Source organism: Rhinatrema bivittatum, chromosome 2 (genome assembly GCF_901001135.1).
Source record: "Rhinatrema bivittatum chromosome 2, aRhiBiv1.1, whole genome shotgun sequence".
Classification (NCBI taxonomy): domain Eukaryota; kingdom Metazoa; phylum Chordata; class Amphibia; order Gymnophiona; family Rhinatrematidae; genus Rhinatrema; species Rhinatrema bivittatum.
Window position 1 is genome coordinate 804,726,207 of NC_042616.1, and position 22,861 is coordinate 804,749,067.

A 22,861-nucleotide genomic window follows, 5' to 3' on the forward strand; every position below is an offset into this window, starting at 1 on the left:
CTCTCTACCCCATGGAGGATAACCAAGTTCCAAGCTCCCTGCCCTGAGGGAAACATTCTCCGGAGGCAGAGACAATAACAACCCATACTCCTGCATCGTTAAGAACCCTGGATATATTTGGACACTTTATTATTGTTTCTTTTGAAATCATCCACAGTAAAATTTATGTATGCCTGCCCCAAAGAGCTATGGTATTCTACACACAAGGGAGTTCATTCCAGTCCTGGGCCTTGAAGATTATCCTCTTGAGACAAGAAGGGGGGGGGGGGGGGGGGGGAGAAGAGACTGAAGATGTAGCTCCTAAGTACAAATGTTTTTATGGACCCTTAGATCAGTGTTTCTCAACCCTCTCCTGGAGGCACACCTAGCTAGTCGGGTTTTTAGGACTGCCACAATGAATATGTATGAGATGAATTTGCAAACCCTGGGAGTTCAATGTATGCAAATCTCCCATACATATTCATTATAGATATGCTGAAAACCCAGCTGGTAGGGTGTGCCTCCAGGAGAGGGTTGGGAAATACACTTTAGGATACAGCTAATCCACCAAAATAGGGTCACACATAATTGATGAATTTTCCGCAAATCGAACAACGAAAAATGAACAACTACTGAAATCTGGCTTTGCATGGATGATTTTGTACCAAGCCATATTCCTAGACTACATATCACTTCTTTCACGGAAGATCAACTCATAAGACTGATGGTTTTATTGTTCATGGTCTATTTGTTCTGCTCACTCGCATCATCTCAAAATGCAACTTAGTGGGACCTCATGCTAGGTAAGCACAAGTCTGTCTCATTGGGTGGACGAAGTTCAGCCACGCACTGAGGCAGGCAAGAGTCACGTTGCTACAGTGGTGTCACACAGTTGGCTTGGGTGGCAGGGCAGGTAGAGCTGTGATACTGAGACAGCGTGTTTTGTATGGCACATGCATTGTGGGCAGTGCCTGCTGAAAGGAGGAGGGTTAAAGTCTGCTGGCTGAACTTTCACAGGTATTTTAATACTTCTTCCAGCATCTAAACATTATTCATAAATTCGGTGTAATCTGGAGGGGAAAAAAAAGACAGTTAATAACCCAGCAAACCTATGTTCAGCCTTCTGAAAATACATGGACCATTCTGGCGGTTTAATGCCAGACTCCATCAAAGAAAAGCTGGTGGATGCAGGGAACAGCTGGCCAGTGGTTGTAGTGACTCAGAATTTAAGACAGCATGAGATATTCACTTGGGGGGAGGTGAGTGTGAAGCCAGAGTTCAAGTAGATTATTGCAAAAGGGAAAAATGAGATTACATAGGTCTTGCAGTATTTGTACACTGTCATAATCTATATTTTCACTCCTGAGACCCAGCTTCCAAAGTACTTGTCTAAGATGATATTATGAAACAAAAAAGTCCTGGCTAGCCGCCTCATACAAACTGTTAGTTGATTGATATAAAGATACCCTATGCGCCACATAACTATTTAGAGGCATTTGCAAAACTATTTAGAGGCATTTGCAAAAAAAAAAAAAAAAAAAAACCCACCTCATGGTAAAACAATTTGACATGTGCGCTTGCAAATTAAATTGCATGTTAGAGTACCACTTAACAAGTGATGCATAAAAGATTTAGAGTTAGCATGATAAAAGTGACTCTTAAAGAATGCCAACGATATTCTCATGCACAAAAACACAAAAAAAGGATTGGCTAAATAGCTTGACCATGAGTAACCAAATACTAAATAGCATGATCATGCTAAACAGAGCAAACCTAGATCTCTCTTCTTGGCTCCTCATTTTTGTTTGCCAAGGGTATACAAGTAGGTCTGGTAAGTAGAGGTTTCTTATCAGAGCTGAAGAGAAAAGTGGAAGAGCTAGACATAAGGAGGTCGATATTCAAATGCTATATAGTAGTAGGACTTATCTGACTATCTAGCAGCCGCTATTTATCCAGTTATATCCAGTTAGCAGGGCAATGGGGCAGCGCTGCTTAGCCAGCTAAGTAGCAATATTTAGCAGGTGTAAACATAGATGGATAAGACGTCTCTGTCTTAAGTAGTGATTTGTCCAGGGATATTCAGAAGCATAGCCGTGCTGCTGAATATCCCATCTAAGGGGGTCATTTATCAAAATGTGGTAAGGCGTTTTCGCATGCGAAAACGTGTTTACCGCATGCGATCGCACCATATCGTATGGTGCGATGCAAATTCCAAAAATAGGAGGAGTTAGCCTGTCTGCGAAGAGCTATTGCACAGCCATAATGCTGATTTTAACAACACCTCTTTCAAATGTGTTAGCTGCTGTAACATTTCATTGCCATGTCTCCTGTAAGTCTGGCTTCAGGGGGAAGAGAGAGAGCTAGGTTGATGTAGACCATCAAGCTAGGTTGAGAGAACATTGCCCAAATCTCATCTTGGAGTGAGTTTCCTCACTCCGAAGGCCAGCAAATCTTCACAAGAGACCACTGTTCTGTTCGTAGGTGTCACGTAGCATGTCAAAGTGGCCCCTAACCCCCTACACACTTACCTAATCCCCACCTCGAGTTACTAGGTGGGCCTACCATAGGGATACAAATACCTGCCTGTGGGCCATGATATTATGGGCAGGTTCTCTCTCTCTCTCTCTCATTAAAAATGGTCCCCCAGTGGTTGAATGTAGGAAATACATCAGCAATTTCATGGAAGGGGGGTGACCCAGGGAGGAATCTGAAAGGACATTTGACCATTTCCCTTTTTTTTATAACCATCCTGTACTGTAGGCATCACAAGGCTGGACCATACTACCCGTTAGTGCCTCAAAAGCTCACAGAGAAGAACTCTGTATTCAAATCAAAGCTCCTGATGAGCTCAAAGAAGCTTCTGAGGCTCTGATTACTGTTTTGTCTTAAGCCTCTGAATGTGCACAGTAGTCTTGTGGCTGCACTAGTATTGCAAATCACAACAAAGACCTTTGCCCCCTGGTAAACTATTGCCTGGATATACATTTCCTTTGCATAAATAAAGGTAATTTATTATTTTTTAAATTTAAGTGTTTATTAAATCAATATTAACAGTATCACAAAATATAACAGAAGATTCTACAATGTGACATTTTTATCAAACACAACATGGTTCATTCTTGCCCTCCACTCATATTACCTACCCTAGCCAAAGAAATCTACAAACAATAATCAGAAAAAGAGGATCCCTTAGAAAAAATAATTCAAAGGGTCTCCAAACTGCATAATATTGAAAATATTTTCATTCTAATTACCATCAATTTACTCATATAATGAACCTTCTATATATATATAGCGTAGAGCTGCTTCACCAGGCAACTTCAGACATTTCCAATGAGAGGCTATTTCTGTGTCAGATATACCCAATAAACATTATTTTGTGATCTTTCAACAATGCCCAGCCCATTATCTCAAAAATGAATGAAATCACCGTGTCCCACTATATATATATTTTTTTATCGTTGGGCATTCCCAACATACTCCAGATCTCCCCCTGGTCCTGGTGATGCCCAGTTTATGCTTTCTGCGACTAGCCAAGGGAGGGGCTGAGTGATGATCAGATGGCAGTAAGTCCATGTGGAGTCTGAAAATCCAGATTCCAGGCTTGAACAGCTGAACAATAATAGGAAATAGAAAAAAAACCCATAATACTGGGACATATGCAGAGCTAAACTTGTGATGTAATATGCGCTATGCTTTATCTTAATGATGCATTAGGTTTTGGGGGACTATTTCTATTTTGCCACAAGTTGACAAATGAGCTGCTGTGGAAGAGATCAGGAAACAATTTGGGTATATCTGACTTCAGGAACAGAACACCTTTTAGATTTATTTTTTTCTTTTTTTTTTTTTGCAGGGTTGGGGGGCAGGAGACAGGCAGACACCAACCTCTGCCTCTACCCAAGCTCCCTAGTTACTGATGGTATGTGGAGCAAAAGGTTGATAGGACCGGTGGCTCGCTCGTTCCGCTGCTTACCTCTGACTTCATACATGCAAGCTAGAGGAAGGCAGCTGACGTTACACAGAGAGAGAGGCTTTCAGAGATTGTTTGTTGCAGTGAAGAACATTAAAGAGGCCCACCTCATGTCTGAATAACCGTGGAACCTGAATTAGCAGAGGTTTATCTCCCAGACACAGAATGAGAGGGAGCCTGGGGGGGTCAATCCGTCCCTCTGCTCCCTCACCTTATTGTTAGAGTCCAGCCCCGCAGCAGGGACAGGACGAAACCCGCCGGCACGAGAAGAGCCAGGAAACTGATTTTCACGCTCGTTGCTCCGCTGTAGTTACACAGATCGGCCTGGCAGCAGGAAATGGAAACTTTCATGCCCTGGAATTCACCTTCCCCTGAAGCACAGACTGGAGCACACTGTTTAATGATTACATTTTTTCCTGTGCAGACACAAAGAGAGAGAATTACATGAAAAGTATTTTTATAATGAATCTCTTTCTTGAAGGTGATGCTTTCCAAAGTGATGGGGCTCTGGATATCATCTTGTGGGCCTCGAAAGACTTTTATGAATTTATATGTACCGATACACCTTAGTCTTCATGGCAGCAGAGAGGCTAAGCCGTTCCTGGCTTTACACTCAGTTCATGCAAGGACTGGCGGTTTCAATTTCTCAAGAAGCAGGCATTACAAAGTCCCATCATGCAATGGGTAGAAAACCAGGATTGGCTCGGCTTTTCCTTAGCGACGTGGAGAGTTTGCCAGTCATGGACTGTGGTAAAAATCTAACTGATATTAACACCACAGGAGGGTGAGCTTGCGTGCAGAAGTTCTGGCTTTCACTCCCGAGCCCAGCTTCCGCTCCCCGGGTCGGCTGGGGCTGGGGGAGAGGGAGGGAGGGAGCCTCAGTTGTAGAACAAGGGTGGTAGACGGTGGCCAGACTCAGGGTGCATGCATACTGGGTTACAAAAGGGAGCCATGGTCGTTCGTCCCTGGCTAGAAACTATCACTACGATGTGGAACATCATGAGAGAAAGAGGAATTTTTTTTTAACTCTTTTTTTTTAATGTTTTTCAACATACATATCAAATAACACATACCTCGCATCGAAACAGAAAAAAGGATCCAGCAAGAAAAAAAGATTTAAGGAAAACCCTGGGGAAATTTCAAATGAAGAATGGTAGCTGCATAATCCAGTGGAGTTCAGGTTGGATTGAGCTGAAGGCCCAAAGCAGCAGGAAGCAATGGGCCATTAAAAAAAAAAGAAAAATTATAGAAAAAAGTAAAACTATAGTATATGAGGCAGCTGCTGAATACAGCACCAAATAGCCTACAGTGTAATCAAATTGTAACTGCCATGTATCTATCTGTATGTTGATATTCACAATATCTGGCTGACTTTTGGATTTTGCTGGATAAAACACAGCATTTACAAATTTACCCCCATGTACTAGCTAAATTTTAGGCAACAAAATAATGTGCGGCAAATAATTATACTGGGCAATAACAGTTTAACAAGCAAAATAGTTTTTTATTCTGTTTGTGCACACATCAATTGTGCACAAGTATTCAGAACCACAATAGACCAATGCTTATAAATGGAAGACCCCGACACGGCCGTGTTTCACGTCAGGCTGCATCAAGGAGATCAGATTTTTCAAATTTTGAGAATTATGGGAGCGGACAGTTGTCAGCTGATTACTTAATGGTAGGTGAGCAGTTCAACTCACGGAAGTGACTATAACACCAAGGCATTGAGGAACTTGAAAACACTTTGAAATGTGAAGTCAACAGGGACTTGCTCCTTTGCAGTGCCTTGGTATGCTATTTCTATTACTCTTACTGTTGCCTTTGTTGTTCTTTTGGTGTCTTGGGCTGTTTATGCAAATATTGTTGGTTCCCTTTGTTCTGCCTTGGGGTTTTCATGCCTCCCTGCTCTTTGCGACACCCCACAGTCTATGCTTTGGGGGTTTTGATACCTCTGTACTGTTTACCATAGAATACACAATATATATTTGGGTATTTGATGTTTCCATGCTTTTTCCAGCATCCCACACTATGTCTTGGGGGTTTAGATACCTCTTTGCTGCTTGTGATTTCCTGCACCTATGGTTTAGGAGTTTTGATACCCCTATATTCTCTGCCTTGTGTGTTTTGAATCCTTCGTGCTGTCTGAAAGTCCCTACACTCTATAGCTTGGAGGTTTTGATGCCACTCTGTCTGTCTCTCTCTGCACTGTAAGCTAGACAGTCTAATATGCAGCTCCTATTTGAGACAAATTTCAGTGAACACTAGCCTAAGCCTTGTCTGTTTCTTCTCTGTCTTATAGGCTGTGTATGTGTGAAAGTACTCAGCACATATACACAGTGTGTGTGAGACTTTTTCACACAATGTGGAAGGAATCAGTACTTTTTTGCGTGGGACCTTGTCTTTTTAAAAGTATTGGGGCAAAGTTAACTATTTGGGAATATTATTTAGTGTGTTTGTTCTTTTAATAATCAGTAAGGAAGTGAATAAACAAGTTAGACTCTTTGTATTTTTAAATAATCAATAAGGCAGCTAGTAAGCAGTAGGTAGTGTATTTATTTTTAAAAATCTGTAAGGCAGCTAGTAAGCAGTAGGTAGTGTGTTCATTTTTAAAACTCTGTAAGGCAGCTAGTAAGTAGTAGGGAGTGCGTTTATTTTTAAAAGTCTGTAAGGCAGATAGTAAGCAGTAGGGAGTGTGTTTATTTTTAAAAGTCTGTAAGGCAGCTAGTAAGCAGAACTGAGTGTTTGTATTAAAAAAAAACCCGAAAAACACACACAACGCCCCCCCCCCCCCCCAAAAAAAAGTAGCCATAAGCTAGAAATAAGCTAGGAGCAGTGTATACCGAAGTAAAAAGGTTGAAAAGTTCAGTTCAGTTACTCACCTTGGAAAGGTGTTGAGGTAGTGTGATTTGGTTTGAATAGGTACCAACATTTGTTAATCAAGAGAGCAGTGAGTCACTCTGGCTGAATAACTGAAGTTAGACTGATGGCACAGAGTCCAACAGGATAAACATCCTGCATGAGACTAAAATACAAAATTGAATCTTTATGGGTAGAAATCCCTTGTGTGTCAGGGAAGACTATAGTGATACTACCGTCCACCTGGTCAAGATGGTGAGACGGACAGTGAAATGCTAAGAGAAATTAGGGAAGCTAACCAAATTGGTAGTGCGGAAATAATGAGAGACTTCAATTACCCCAATATTGACTGGGTAAATGTATCATCGGGACACGCTAGAGAGATAAAGTTCCTGGATGGAATAAATGATAGCTTTATGGAGCAATTGGTTCAGGAACCGAAGAGATCTAATTCTCAGTGGAGAACAGTATTTGGTGAGAGAGGTAATGGTGATGGGGCCGCTTGGCAATAGTGATCATAATATGATCAAATTTGATTTAATGACTGGAAGGGGGACAGTAAGCAAATCCACGGCTCTCGTGTTAAACTTTCAAAAGGGAAACTTTGATAAAATGAGAAAAATTGTTAGAAAGGAGCAGCTACAAAAGTAAAAGTGTGCAAGAGGCATGGTCATTGTTAAAAAATACCATCCTAGAAGCACTATCCAGATGTATTCCACACATTAAGAAAGGTGGAAAGAAGGCAAAGCGATTGCCGGCATGGTTAAAGGGGAGGTGAAAGAAGCTATTTTAGCCAAAAGATCTTCATTCAAAAATTGGAAGAAGGATCCAACAGAAGAAAATAGGATAAAGCTTAAACTTTGGCAAGTTAAATGTAAGACATTGATAAGACAGGCTAAGAGAGAATTTGAAAAGAAGTTGGCTGTAGAGGCAAAAACTCACAGTAAAAACTTTTAAAAATATATCCGAAGCAGAAAGCCTGTGAGGGAGTCAGTTGGACCGTAAGATGATCGAGGGGTTAAAGGGGCACTTAGAGAAGATAAGGCCATCGCGGAAAGATTACATGATTTCTTTGCTTCGGTACCAGAATTGCATGAAGGGCCCAAGGAGTGGTGCAGCAAGCATGCAAAGCAATGGATGACCAGGGAAAGAAAAAGATTAGGCCAGTAATGAAGGGGTAGGGGATTTGGAAAAAGAATCTCAAAGACAGCTAGAGCAGAGAAGGAATCACCCTAAGGCAGTTTTTGCCAACCCTCTCCAGGAGGCACACCTAGCCAGTCGGGTTTTCAGGATTTCCATAATGAATATGAATCAGATAGAGTTATATACCCTGGGTTTCCGATGTATGCAAATCTCATACATATTCATATGGATTTCCTGAAAATCTGACTGGTTAGGTGTGCCTTCAGGAGAGGGTTGAGAAACATTGCCCTACAATACAAAGGCTGGTTTGGACTAGAGACAACAGCAGTGGCACTAAATGGTAGGAGCAATGCAGCAGGAAGAGTAGCTGAAAATCCCCTAAGGTACATCTATCTATCTATCTATCTATCTATCTATCTATCTATCTATTTATTTATTTATTTATAGGTTTTTTATATACCTTTTGAGATGGAAGAAAGAATAGCATCAGAAGCCCAAGGCACCAGGAGGGGCAAAGCAATACCAGAAGTGGCCTAAGGAGTGGTGAAGTTCAGTCCCGGAGACAGTATCTCCAAAGGGACAAAGACAGGATGGAGGCGGTCCAGAGAAGGGCGACCAAAAAGGTGGAGGGTCTTCATAAAATGACTTATGAGGAGAGATTTAAGAACCTAAATATGTACACCCTGGAGGAGAGGAGGAGCAGGGGTGATATGATTCAGACTTTCAGATACTTCAACAACAAACAACATGGTCAATAACAAACCTTTTCCGTTGGAAAAAATCAGTAGAACTAGGGGTCATGATTTGAAACTCCAGGGAGGAAGACTCAGAACCAATGTCAGGAAGTACCGGTACTTCTTTACGGAGAGGGTGGTGGATGCCTGGAACACCCTTCCAGAGGAAGTGGTGAAGACCAAAACTGTGAAGGACTTCAAAGGGGCGTGGGATAAACACTGTGGATCCAAAAAGGCTAGAAGATGGGAATGAAGAGAAGAGTCATGGGGGTAGCTTGCTGGAATGGTGGCTACTACCTGGTGATTACTACCCTTACTCAATAAGCCTTCACACAGTTAATGCAACTCCAACATTGCTCTCTGCTTCAATGGCAAGGAGAAATGTGGAAAAGAGGATTTGCATTCAGACAACAACCAACAAGGACTGAACTACACAGTCTGGGTAAACAAATAAGCGTGGGGTAGCTTGCTTCTTGTGGTGGTTACTACCCTAAACCAATTAAGCCTTGAATGCATATACAGCGTTGCTCTCTGCTTCAACATCAGGGGGAAATGTGGAAAAGTGGATTTACATTCAGACAACATCCAACAAGGCATTGATCTGTGCAGTCTGGTAAACAAGCATCTGGGTAACTTGCTTGATGCAGCGGCTACTACTCTTAACCATTAAGCCTTATGCTTCATCTTTGATACAACTCCAACATTACTCTCTGCATCAACGGCAGGGGGTGGCAGGAAATTTGAATCAAACAGTTACCAACAAGGGCCCTGAACTTGGTGGTCGGTGAAACAGATAAGTATGGGAAAATAAGTGTGGGAGCTTGCTGGGCAGATTGGATGGGCCATTTAGTCTTTTTCTGCCGTCATTTCTGTTTCATGTTTCAAAGCAAGTGTACAAAGCAACAGATGGCTAGGGAATGACCAAGTGTCAGAAAGTACCATAGAAAAATGGGATTTGGAATGAACAAGACAGCCGGGGCACAAAGGAAGAACCTTTGGGTCCACTCCAGAGGACTTTGGGACATGGTGCAGGGAGTCCTCACCAGGGGCTGTCTTTGGCATAGCAAGGTAAATTCACTCAGCAACTCATCCAGAGGCCCAAGCACAGATACAGAATTGCCCATTCTCTCGGCAGCCAGGCAAGGAAAAGGTGAGTGCATATTCCTCTGGCTTTTATGGAAATGCCAAACTCCCCAATACAGAAGAGGCTGGGATAGCCTCAGCTGTGCAAAGGCCTTTCCTTCTGCTGGAAAGCATCGGGTGAGCCCCCATCCAGTGCATGGCAACTGCAGCAGTGTAGGGTGCCTGTCCCAACTGGAGGCATGGTTACCTGGTTGAGCCATGCACGTGTTAAGTGCATACTGCCTGTACAAAAAAACTATAAATGGCTCATTAAAATCAATTATAGTTCCATCTGTTATTTGAAAGCAGTGGTAATTGTAGAACTAATACATGGTGATGAGCACTGACCCTAATATGTAACGCAGGGAATTGCAAATGGCACAATGTCAAAACCCCCAAGGGTACAGTGTGGTCAATTGCAGACAACAAAAAGGTTACAAAATCCTCAAGGTATAACATGAAATCAATCAAACAGCACAGGGTATCAAACCTCTTCCCCCACAAGGTTTTGAGTGTGGGCAATCACAAACAGTACAAAGGTGTCAAAACTCCCAGGGCATAGAATGCAGTCAACTACAAATGGAACAAAGACATCAAAATTCCCCAGGTGTAGGAATGTGGAAAATCACAAACAGTACAAAGGCCTAGACAGGCATAGACAGCAAGATGGAAAATCAGAAAAGAGGTTGGGGGGGGGGGGGGTTTACAAAATGCTCCAATATAACAGAGAGAGAAGCAGGGTGGGAGAATTAGGATGGAATTGTAGCACGGTACAAAAAAACAGTAAGATGGAGAACCAGAAAAGAGATGTGGTGGGAGAAGAAACTTGTATTTTTTTTCCTTTTCACCTTTTTATTTTGGGGACAAAACATCCCAACATAAAAAAAAGAAAGACGTTTGGTGGGAGAACTAGACTGGGATCCAAAGAGCAAACAGGGAAGCAGCAAAAAATCCCAAAGAGGTACATCATAGGCATTACAGCTAGACATAGTGGCACATCTGGGTGGTATATCTGAGGCATGTTAGGTAGATAAAAGTGGCAGCAAACCCCCAAGGTGGGACATCTTTGGCATAGCAAGTAGGCACATTGGTAACAAGAGCCCAGGATGATATATCTGGAACATGGCAGCTAGACATAGTGGCAAAAGACTCTTAATATAGTATATCAGGGGCATGGCAGAAAGGCAGCAAGACCTCCAACATGCTTTCAGTGGTCTTGCCACTTGCATGGAAATTCTGCAAAACCCATCAAAGGCAGATTTTAAAAAAGAACAGTCTTTCTATTAATTTTGGCACCAGCCTTGAATGAGTGGGGCTCACGATGTTCCCTACCATTCAGAAGACACATTAACTAGGAACACTGGTTGGTGGGTAGAAAAGACGATGCTGAGCCACCTGGACCAAACCAGGCCAGACCATGGACTCATGTGCCCAATATGACAGCGCATGCGTGTCCTTTGATGGGCTCTGTTAGAAGGCAAGTTATGGAAATTTCTGCTAGAATCTCTTTTGTTGTAGTGGGGCGAGGGTCCCGCCTGCCAGCTGCTTTAGCTATGGTCTGTGCCTAGAGAGACAGTTGTGTGTAGGCAACTTGGCTTTGGCATTTTGAGGGGGGGGGGGGGGGAAGGAAGTGCTAGCTGATAGGATGCTGCTCATACCCGCACTATTCTCTGGGACGGCCACTCTGTTCTGTGCTACATCTCCATAGAGTCTCTGCCTCTGGCACTCCTGTTAACACACGCTAGCTGCCATTATCTCCTTTATGTATGTGAAATGCTGAGACTGGAGGGCAAAGCTCCCTTTTAAGTGTAGCAAACGTGGATGAATTGCGTGCTATCAGATGTTTCAGTCTCACTTGTACCTGCTGCTGCAAGGTATCCACAAACTGCTACCTCTGCTTCCATTCTCTCTTGCTCATGGAACCGTTTAACTTTTCCACCAGAATATTTACTATTAGGGATGCGCTGTGAAAAAAACTGTTTTGTTTTATAATTTCGTTATTGAGGCATTTTTTTTCTCATTAATTTCAGTTTGTTTACAATGTTTATTTTGTTTTTGTAAGTTTACAAAAATAAAATATTAAAAAAAAAATAACAAAAACAGATTTAAAAAAGAAAACAAGGCCTGTGGAGGCCTCTCTACCACCCATCCCTCCCACCTGGAAAAATGCAGGGGCCAGGATCCTCCCTGGCTCCCACTTACCTGGTCCAGGGGGATCCGAAGAAGCCTAGGCCTAAGACAAAGCCTCTGCTTCACATAGGCCTAGGCTGCGGGAGGTTGCCACGACCTTAGCTAGGGAACCACACAAAGGCCCAGCTTGAAAGCTTGGAACCGACACCTAGGCCTTGGCCTAGGATCAGACCAGATGCAGCCTGGTCCTGATGTCCAGGCCTCAGCTGAAAACAAGTACCGGGGGCCCGATGCCTGAGCCATAGCCCAGGCCATGGCCTAGAGGTCAGGTTGCAACACCTGGGTCTGGGCGTAGGCCAGCACCAATGCCAGGGCTCAGCTTGGAGGCTTGGTCCCGATGCTGGGGCCTTCCCCAGAGGCCGAAGACCAGGATGTAGTGACCCTCTTCTCATCTTCATAAAATGATGTCCTTCGCTAGGGACATGCCAGAGTAACTCTGACTCCTTCATTCTCAGCAGAGTGTGCCATTTTGATGTACGGCAGAATCAAACGATACAGCCTAGCACAGAGACGTAGGACCAGGCCCCTGGCTAAACACTCAAGCCTGGCCCTGATACTGGGGTCTCAGCCCAGGCCCAATGCCCGCACCTGATACAGTCCCGACACCTGGGTTCTTGGCCTAGGCCCGGGCCGCAGTGATCTTCTTCGTTCTTCACTTCTTAAAATGACGTCCTGCTTTGCTGGGGCGCACCGGAGTAACTTAACTCTGGTATCTTCCTCTTCAAGTTACTCTGGTGCATCCCCCAGCAGAGGACGTCATTTTAAGAAGACAAAAAAGAAAAAGATCCCCGCAGCATGTTCTCCGACCTCCGGGCCAGGCCCCAGAGTTTTGCCTGGGCCTAGGCCTCAGTGCTGGGCCATGGCGTCGGATCCCAGGCAAATTAAGTAAATGGCTGCTGGGAAATTTCCCAACCCCATCAATCTTTTTTGTGCCTGGACTTTGCTTGGGTCTCGGCTGATGCTCCAGCATCAGGCCTGGGCCTAAGTTTTGGCCACTGTTTTGGGCCACATCCTACACGTGGATGAGGCCCCGGCCTTGGGCCTTGGCCTAGCCCTTGGCGACATGCTCAGGGATATGCTGCAGCCCCTGCTTTGAGCCTTGGCCTAGCCCTTGGCGACGCCCCGGTCTCGGGCCTTACAGGTAAATTTTATTTTTTTTCTTTTTCAAAACAAAACATGAAAACCAACAACATTTTGTCGAATTTTCAATCATTTAGTTTTGAAAATACAATTAAACAAAACAAGAAGTATCGTTATTTCCTATTTCATTTCTCACGAATGGATATCCCTATTTACTATAATGATCACCCTGTCCAGGACTGCTCTTCTGGAACACAGATCCCCTGTGGCATCCTTTAGAGTTTTAGGATTTGTATCATCTGATTCTTCACTAGCCAATCATGATGCCTCGCTTATCTGTTTTCCCGAGGCGGTTAATGAAGGGGTATTTTCTGCTCCACTAACCTCTGCAGCATCAGATAAGTGACATCCACTGGAATTCCAACATACTGGATCAGATGCTTACAAGGCATCCGGCATTCTTCCAGCTTCTCATGGAGAAGCTGTCAACCTTCGCTCTTCGATGGAAGCGCCCCACCATTTTTCTGCACCTCTGTAGCAGGTCCTTCAGTTCTGGATTTCCGTGGTCCTTGGGACCCAGCGTATCCATCACTGCCAGGTGCAGCCAGTGAGGAAAGCAATGAAATCCCCCTAAGGCCATCTTCCATTGCCTTTATCATATTAGCACCATTGTCTGTCACAGAGAAACCTGCATGGAGGCTCCTACCTCTCCCGTCCAGCTGTCAATTTTCCCAGCATCATTCTTATGTCTGTCAGAATTTTGCATTAGTTTTGACAGTTATCCATCACCTCAATGTACAGCACAGCCCACCTCAAACCCTGATGCTCGGTCCCCACTAGAACTGCCTGCTTTAGCCAGGTCCCACTAGTGTGCTCTCAGAGAGAGATATGCATGGCATAGCATTTGCACTGGTCCAGAAAGCGCTGGTGAAATGTAATGCTAATCCCCCTCTGTTTTAGAAAGCTGTGCCTGAATATGACTACAGCACTAGTATTTGTACAGGGTGGAGTTAATCTGCCTCCTGAATGTAATTCTGGAGGCACTTTGCAACTGAGAGCTAAGAGGTGCAGAAGGCCACATTCTCCACTATCTGGTCATCTAAAACACTCATTTCTCCGATGCACCTCTTTACTGCTTTCGATGCTGCCTACCTCTTGCCCCAGGGCAATGCTAATGGACACCACTCCATTTCCTTTACTCTGGATTGCCACTACAGACGCATGGCATGCTGTCAGGCCACTTGAGTGGCAGAGGGGGCTATGGGATCAGTTGGCGAAAAGTCTTCTCCTTTTCAACCCCTTTCCTTTGACCTTTGCTTTCAGTGGCAGAGAGGGTCACTAGGTTACTACTGCCACTTTCCCCCGATGCCACTGCTAGCAAGTGCTGCTTCTGCAGGTGATGCTGCATTCTAGCATTTGCCAGATGCCCCTTTTAGGCTCCCTCGACTGATGGCCTTATTATGGTGAATACACTGAGCAACACACAGGTCCTCTATCACTTTAAAGTGATTCCAGACCAGGGATGCCTTGCACAATCTCTTCTCTGCATCTCTGGAAGCAGATGCTGGCACTGGAATTGAGGTTGAGGGTGGACCATAAGGAAAAAGGCCAGGGGCATCACTCATGCTCTCCATCTACACTGCCTGCTCTTCCAGGTGGTTGCTTTCAACACCATTAGTATCATATGTCTCCCTCATCACCTCACTGGAGGCTAAGACGCTACTGACTAAACCTCTGAAATTTCCTTCAGCTGTTAGCTCTTCAATTTCTGATTTAGGAAATCCCAGACAAGGTTCTTCTTCAGAATCAGTTGTTGAAAACACTGCCTCCATTGCCTGGGCAGCAGTAAGCACAGGAGTGCACTGCTGGTTTTTGACTGCTATCCTTGTCTATGCCCCTGCCCTGCTAATACCAGATTTTGATGGTTCTCCCACCTTTTGCTCCCTACTCCAAAACAAGGAGGTAGAGGAACTGGTGGCAGTGGCACCTGCTCTCCAAATTTCAATTGCTTCTGGTGTAAGCTGGCTTTCATTGCTGGCATTCTGTTGCTAAAAAGTCTCTTCAGTTTAGGTACAACTGCCTTTTTTCTCACTGCTACTTCTGGACTGATCTGTATGCAGCGAATCCACTGCCCTTTCCTCACAGTGTCATGATGGAATCTAAAGTGCCTACTGGGGGATTTTGATATTGCAAAGAAATTTGATACTGACCCAGCACTCATAGTATCACTCTAGCATGTGCAATAATGTCTGTCAAACACACACACAGTGTGTATATGTGCGCTGCTGACGGATTACTTTTGCATACACAAACAAAACCTGTTAGACAGAACCAAGAAGGCTGGCACTGACAGTCTGGTAAGGCTCTTCTTTACTTCAGTCTGTCTGCTAACCGTACTGCATTGCACTGTGCTAAGTCAGACATCGACAAAAAAAACCCCCAAAAAAACACATCGACACTACTTCGATCTCCACTCCATTCCTACCTTGCCCCCAGTGAAAACAGAAAGCAGTGACACTGCCTCCGCCTTTCTTTTACCACAGTGAGTGAGAATAGAGACCAGACTACTTACTGGAGACTGAAGCACCAAATCCTATTCTAAAGCTTTTTTCAACTCAGAGGTTCCATAAAAAAAAAAAAAAAGAGAGAGATGCTTCTTTGGAAACTGCCAGAGATAGGTTCTTGAAAATGTTAAAACCATTCAGTGGGAGGACATCAGAGTCTCTTGATCCAGATAGCAGCAATAGGCTAACTAAAAAAATACTTCACTATGATTTGTCCTCCATCTAGTCTCCTTGCCAACTTATCTTGTCTCATCTGAGCTCCCTGGAGGCTCTGATGTCACACAGGCAAGAGTTGGTTGCTATATTTACTAGTTTGTTTGCTCAGCACAGCCCTAGACTTGAATAGGCCATTTACTTGAATGGAAAACAAATACATGGGACAAACATTTTCATTTAAATTCATGAGCACCCTCCATTCATTTCAGGGGTTCACAAATGAAATGAAAATGGACATTTTTGCAATTTTTCCCCGTTTGTTACAAACGAAGATCCCTATTCCTTCAATCGTATGCAAATCTATCTCATGCATATTCAATAGGCTAGCTTGTAAACCCAAGCAGATAAATGAGGACTGGAGGTTGTTTACATCTGTCCATTATCCCTTGAAAGAATCGCTTGGGTGATGCCAGTCCCCTATCAAAAAAATGATGGGGAAACTATATTCAGCATGTGTGGGCTGTGATCCCAGTGCATGTATATGGGTGTGCACACCTCTACTCCGCTATTTTATAACCTGTGCATATATGATATAGGTGGGTTATAAAATACACGAATATATGCACCGCACGTAAAAGAAAAACCATGCATATACAATAATTTACTTATCCGGAGAAATGTTGTGTTATCTGGATAAGTAACGGCACTTATCCAGACAAAAGTGCCAATTTATTCGGCTAAGTTGCCGCAGAGTAGATAGTGTTGTAGAAACTGAGGCACAGGGAGATAAAGCAACTTGGCCAAAGGCAGAGAGTCAGTCACACAGCTGGGAAGAGATCAGGAGAAAAGAGAGGTAAAGCTACCAGCTCAAGGTGTTAATGTATCAGCGGTAAAAGGGACTGGATATCGTGTCCAATGGAGCCCTCTTAATTTCTCTCTCGGCCTATATCTAGACCTCCATCTGCTCCCTAGGTGTCATTAAGTAGTGAGGAGTACCCAATGCCATAAGTCATATGCTGACTCCCTCTCGTAGTATGTGTGGTGGAACTTACCAAATGCTGAACCAACCGTGGTCTCACAGTAGTTCTCATCTGAAGTGCATTCAGTTTTTGAAAGGCAGTCGCTGTTCTTTTCTGCCTTAAGACACGTGTAACATATCAGAGAGTGTGCTGCAAGAAAATACATGGTTTTATTGACATAGGTCTGTATTTCTTTCAACTGCCAAAATCTGATATTTTTTTCAAGCAGCATTATTATTAGATAGTCAAATCAAATCGGAGATTTCAATTTCTTGCCCCTCTCACCAGCCACGTTTTACCTGGGCAAGACATTACCCGGATAAAATTTAGCTGGATAAAAAAAAAAAGAGAGAGGTAGGGCAAGGGGTGCTCTGCAGGCATAGCTAAAGTTTATCCGGCTAGCTCTGATATTCAACACTAACCAAATAAGCTAAGTAAGTCTGGTTGGAAAAAAAAGGCAGGCCTAAATGCAGCCACTAGCCAGGTAAGTATGATCTACCCGGCTAAATCCCACTGAATATCCCACAGAAAGTTATTCCAATAACTTTATCCGGCTCTATTTTCGCTTGCTAGAGGAATGAATTGTGATTTCATGGAGAATACAGTAAGGGTCCGTATTCAGATGGGTAAAGGTGAATCGGATATTAACTCTTTAAGGTAATAGAAGGACTAGGGGGCACGCCATGAAGTTAGCAAGTAGCACATTTAAAGAAAATCAGAGAAAATTCTTTCATTCAACACCAATTAAGCTTTGGAATTCATTGCCAGAGGATGTGGTTAGGGCAGTTAGTGTAGCCGGGTTTAAAAAAAGATTTGGATAAGTTCCCGAAGAAGTCCATAAACTGCTATCAATCAAGTTGACTTAGGGAATAGCCACAGCTTATTAGCTGCATCAGTAGCATGGAGTCTATTTAATGTTTGGGTTCTTGCCAGGTACTTGTCACTGTTGGAAATAGGATGGCTGGACTTTATGCACCCTCAGTCTGACCCCAGCTTGGCAAAGTCTTCTGTTCGATGGCCAAGTTTGGGACTTTGTCAGATAAACCACAGTTTTTACATCCCCCCCCCCCCCCCCCTTTTTCGCCTGCTAACACTTATCTAGCTCAGGGGGTAGATAAATATAAATTTAGCTGGATAAGCCAGAGGAGGTCCGGGGCATTCTGGGGCAGGACTGACTCGTCAGTATTCAGTTTTATCCAGCTAAGTCAGCCGGGTAAATCTGGTTGCGCTGCAGAGTTATTTGGATAAACCAATCTGGATAACTTTGATTTATTTGGATATATTCAGCAGCACAGCAGCCGCACTGTTATGAGAAGAGTCTGTTGGTGAACCCTTGGGCCGGCTGACTGGAGAAGGGCTCCAGTCGATGGTAAGGAAGCCGGGTGGCGGAACTAGGCTGGGGCGGGGTGACAAAGACTTCGCCCTGGAAACCCGAGACCCCCCCCCCAGGAGGAGCCCGTAGGGGTCCCGGTCACTGGAACTTAGGAGATCCGGTAGTCGAGGCTAGCTGAAGACAAGGAGAGACGAGAGGAAGTCCGGTGGTCGGGGCTGGCAGAAGACAAGGAGAATCGAGAAGAAGTCCGGTGGTCGAGGCTGGCAGAAGACAAGGAGAATAAAGAAGAAGTCCGGTGGTCGAGGCTGGCTGAAGATAAGGCAGGGTGCTGGAGAAGCGGGAGCGGAACCACGGAAGCGGAGGCTGGAACAGGCAGGACTGGAGAAAGGCTGGAACAGGCAGGAACAGAGCACGGCTGGAACAAGCAGGAACCAAGGCATGGCAGGAACAAGCAGGAACCAAGGCAGGAACAAACAGGAACAGCAACTAAGCACTCACTGGGAGCGACCTCGTTGCAAGGCAAGGTAGGAGAGACAGACGCCGGTTTAAATAGCCAGCCGGCGTCTGACGTCAGGAGAGGGGCGGTTCAGCACTTCCGGGTGCTGGACCTACAAGAAGCGTCCCTTCGCGCGCGTTCCCCGGCAGGGGGAGGAGTCCGGTTCGGGCCTCGGCGGAGTCTCCACGAGGGAGACGCCGCTGCCACGCGGCAAGGCAGGCCTACCTTTCAGTGGATCGCGGCACGAGCGGGGGGTCCGGTATGAAGGTAAGGACCCGGTCGCTAACCTGGCGACCGGGACCGCAGCACGCACTGCTGAATATCCAGTTTAAATTATCTGGGGAAGTTTATCCAGATCTCTTACCCGGCCTGCCCGCGGCTGATTGTGAACCTTATTGTGTTCTCTCAGGCTGGTTTCTCCACTTGGGTCTGTTTAGTGCGTAACCTTCACAGGAATGAACCCTCATGAGTAAGCCAGGGCATGTTGAGAATGATCTCAGTCTCTCAAATTCACTGCTAATGCCCTTCTTAGTACTCGCATTTTGCCAAAAAAAAGCAAGCCTCCTCCTGGAATTCATAGGGTATAGTTCTTATAGGCAACATATCAAGGTGTGCCAGGAAAGTCTTCTTAATCAGGCCAGTGGCACCCAATAGTATTCTCATGAATCAGGTGTGTTAAGTCAGCGATTCTCAACCAGTGTGTCGCCAAGCACTGGCAGATGTGTTGCACACTCCCACTGGCCTGGTTGCTTTTTTTTCTTCCCTTCCAGCGATATCCTTCCGCTGCTGCCGTTACCATCCAGGCTGTCAGCATGCTCAAGGCCAGACGAGAATGGCACCCGTATTAGTGGGAGTTGGCAATTGCAGCATGGTCTCTTCTTCTTTCCACACCCCCCCCCCCGTGGCCTGGAAGAGGAACTGATGCTCAGCGGGGCACGCGGGAAGAAGAAAGGGCCATGCTGCATTCAAAAGTAGCTGCAGCATCAGCCCAAGGAGAATAACATCTGATGATCCGCAATGGAAGACAGCAGCGTTAGTCCCAAGGCTGATGGGATTATTTCTTGGGCTCTGGGGACTGGAGGAGGAAGCTGCTGCAGCTCCCACTTGTGCGAGGGGGGGAGGGGGGAAGGGGGAAGTGAGCGAAATTGAGAACAAGCCAGCATGTGTGTAAGTGAGAGAATGAAAATGTGTGTGACTAAGAGCTTGATTTAAGTGAGAGAGATCATGTGTATGTAAGTGAGAGAGAGCAAGCACTGTGGGATTGAGAGAGAAACTGTTTAGGAAGGTTGCTGGTTTGCATGTGAGAGAGAGAGAGAATGGTCAGGAAAGTATTGTGTGTGTGAGAGAGACTGGTCTGGGAGAAAACTGGTGTGCCTGTGAGAGTGGTCAGGGAGGTGACTGGTGAGCATGTGGGAAAGAGAGACTGGTCAGGCAAGTGACTGGTATGCACGCGAAAGAGAGAGGCTGGACAGGGAGCAGACTTTTGTGTGTCTGTGAGAGAGACTGGCCAGGGAGCTGACTGTTGTGTGAGAGATAGAAACTGGTCATGGGGGTATAAGAGGTGTGTGTGTGTAAGAGAGACAGAGAGACTGATCTTGGGCCCTAAGGAAGAGGACCATCAGGACAGAGCTTCAGCAGCCCCTTCTGCTTCTGGTGAGTGCTAATGGCCTGCAAGGGAAAGGAGTAGGAGAGTTGCTGGAAAGAGTAAGTTAATTTTTCCTGACTGCCATTTTAATTATTGGGAATTATGTGACTAGTCTGCTGTTTTGAAATATTTTATTGGTGTTTGGATAATTTTAAATAATTTTTATGAGTTTGTAATTATTGGATATTATTCTACTCATCATTTGTTTTAAAACATGTATTCTCTTTATTAGAATAATTTTACAATTATTATTTTATAGTTCTTGAGGAATGTATAAACAGAAATGTGCAGACAAAAACTGAACTGGAAACAGCAAGAAGTCAAACTCTGTATGCAGTGCAACAATGGAAAAACAAAACCATTAGCTTCATGGTTATTTTATTCTGTATTTGGTGAGGAACTGTCTGAGTTCTGTATGTGTGACCCAGCTAAGGATGTTCTGCAAGCTTGTAGTTTCTGTATAGGGACCTATAGCAGCTTGGCTTGTTCTGTTTTCCTAATAGGAGGTGTATTGGTGTTTAGGCCTTGGTTTACTATTTGCAGTGTTGCCTTTTCATAGGTAGGGTTGTGAGTGGATTAGTTTGTGTGCATTATTGCAGATCCTGAGAGTCTGTTAGGTGGTATATTTCTCTTTCCATTTCTCCAGGTTTGCACTGCATGCAGAGTGGCTTTTTTTATTTTCCATTCCAGTTTCTGTCTCCATATTTATAATTTGTGGTCTTTCTGTACTTGGTGAAGGTCAGTTCTGGGTGTGTGACTGAGGTGAGATATTTTACTAGCATGTAGGCATTTGCATCAATCTTATTTATTGTGTTTTCTCAATAAGACATGCATTGGTGGCAAACTGCAGTCTTTTCATAAGAAGAGCTATTGTGCTTAGTAGTAGGGAGAGTTTGTGTTGCCGTTACTGAGCTGACACGATATCATCTTTTTTGTAAGGTAATTTGTATGGGAACTGCCCTAGTTCTGCTCTGCAGACATTGTTGGGGGTCAGGGGGTTCCTGTGGATGTAGAGTGCATGTTTACATTTAGCCCCGTGATGGTCACATGTTCAGTGTGTTACACATGAGAGAACCATCCCAACAGAATAAAGGTTGAGAACCACTGGTGTATGTAATCAGTTGATCTATACAGTCAGCAGCAGCCCAGAAATATTTTAGCAATCTTAATAAAGCTTTTAATCTTTCTACACATTTTCCTCGTGTATTTTAAACCTGCTTTGTGCTTCTGGAGAGAGCATTTTATCAACTTTTTCTGTTGTCATCATTCCTTCCCTCGGGTGCACATTTTTCACTATTGACCTTGTTAGCAGTCCATATGTAAGATCCGACTGCCTTCCTTAATCTAAATTTATAGCCTCACAAGTGGAATAGTGAAGTCCATTGCATCCCTCTGAAGAAGCAGCACTGCCACCAGGGAGTGCATCAGGACCCTGAAAGTTCTCCAGGAAAGTGGGCATGAGAGCAGCTGTAGTGCTTTCCTAGAGGAAGCATGACTAAAGAATCTGGGAATTCAGCAAACCTACCCCTCCCTCAACTTTTTCTAGGTAAGACCTTTTCACAATTAGAAGCCCTAAATTACAGGTTGGCAGCTGCAGGGTTAGTGCTTCCATTAGGAAAACTAGGCGCTTGCCGAGAGCACCACAATTATGGGGGAGGAAAATAGCCACAGACCGTAGAGGCAAAAACTCATAATAAAAATGTTTTTAAATATATCCGAAGCAGAAAGCCTGCAAGGGATTGGGTTGGACCGTTAGATGATTGAGGGGGTTAAAAAGGCTCTTAGGACAGATAAGGCCATCATGGAAAGATTAAACAAATTCTTTGCTTCCATGTTTACAAATGAGGATGCTGGGGAGATACCGGTTCCTGAGATGGTTTTCAAGGGTGAAAATTCAGATTAACTGAACCAAATCACGGTGAACCTGGAAGACGTAGTAGGCCACATTGACAAACTAAAGAGTAGAAAATCATCTGGACTGGATGGTGTACACCCCACGGTTCTGAAATTTCAATTTTGAGTTCTTTCAGACCTCTTAGTAAAAATTTGTAACCTATCATTAAAATCATCCATTTTACCTGAAGACTGGAGGGTGGCCAATGTAACCCCAATATTTAAAAAGGGCTCCAGGGGCGATCCAGGAAACTATAGACCGGTGAGCCTAACTTCAGTGCCAGGAAAAATAATGTAAACTATTCTAAAGATCAAAATCACAGAGCATATAGAAAGACATGATTTAATGGGACACAGCCAGCATGGATATACCCAAGGGAAGTCTTGCCTCACAAATCTGCTTCATGTTTTTTGAAGGGATTAATAAACATGTGGATAAAGGTGAACCGATAGATGTGGTGTATTTGGATTTTCAGAAGGCGTTTGAGAAAGTCCCGCATGAGAGGTTTCTAAGAAAAATAAAAAGTCATGGGATAGGAGACAATAGACCAAGCAATGTGAGAGGGACAAAGGAACGTCAATAGTAACAAGAACAGGCCAAGACACCAAAATATAGATGAAGAACACCAAAAACAGTTGCAGGAAATCAACCAAATCCCCAAAAGAACAGCATAC

General features: G+C 44.3%; 1 protein-coding gene across 5 annotated transcripts in view; it reads right to left on the reverse strand.

The window, feature by feature from the left end:
- Positions 1-487: 487 nt before the first annotated feature.
- The window catches only part of LOC115085770 (lymphocyte antigen 6E-like), a 105,348-nt gene continuing 82,974 nt past the window's right edge, over positions 488-22,861 (reverse strand). For all 5 annotated transcript variants that reach the window (XM_029592157.1, XM_029592155.1, XM_029592154.1 and 2 more), the window contains 3 exons: positions 16,853-16,969; positions 4,164-4,368; positions 488-1,049 (listed from right to left, as the gene is read on the reverse strand). In XM_029592157.1, the coding sequence (XP_029448017.1) occupies positions 1,028-1,049; positions 4,164-4,368; positions 16,853-16,969 (344 nt within the window). In that variant the 3' untranslated portion in view covers positions 488-1,027. The remainder of the gene's footprint in view (positions 1,050-4,163; positions 4,369-16,852; positions 16,970-22,861) is intronic.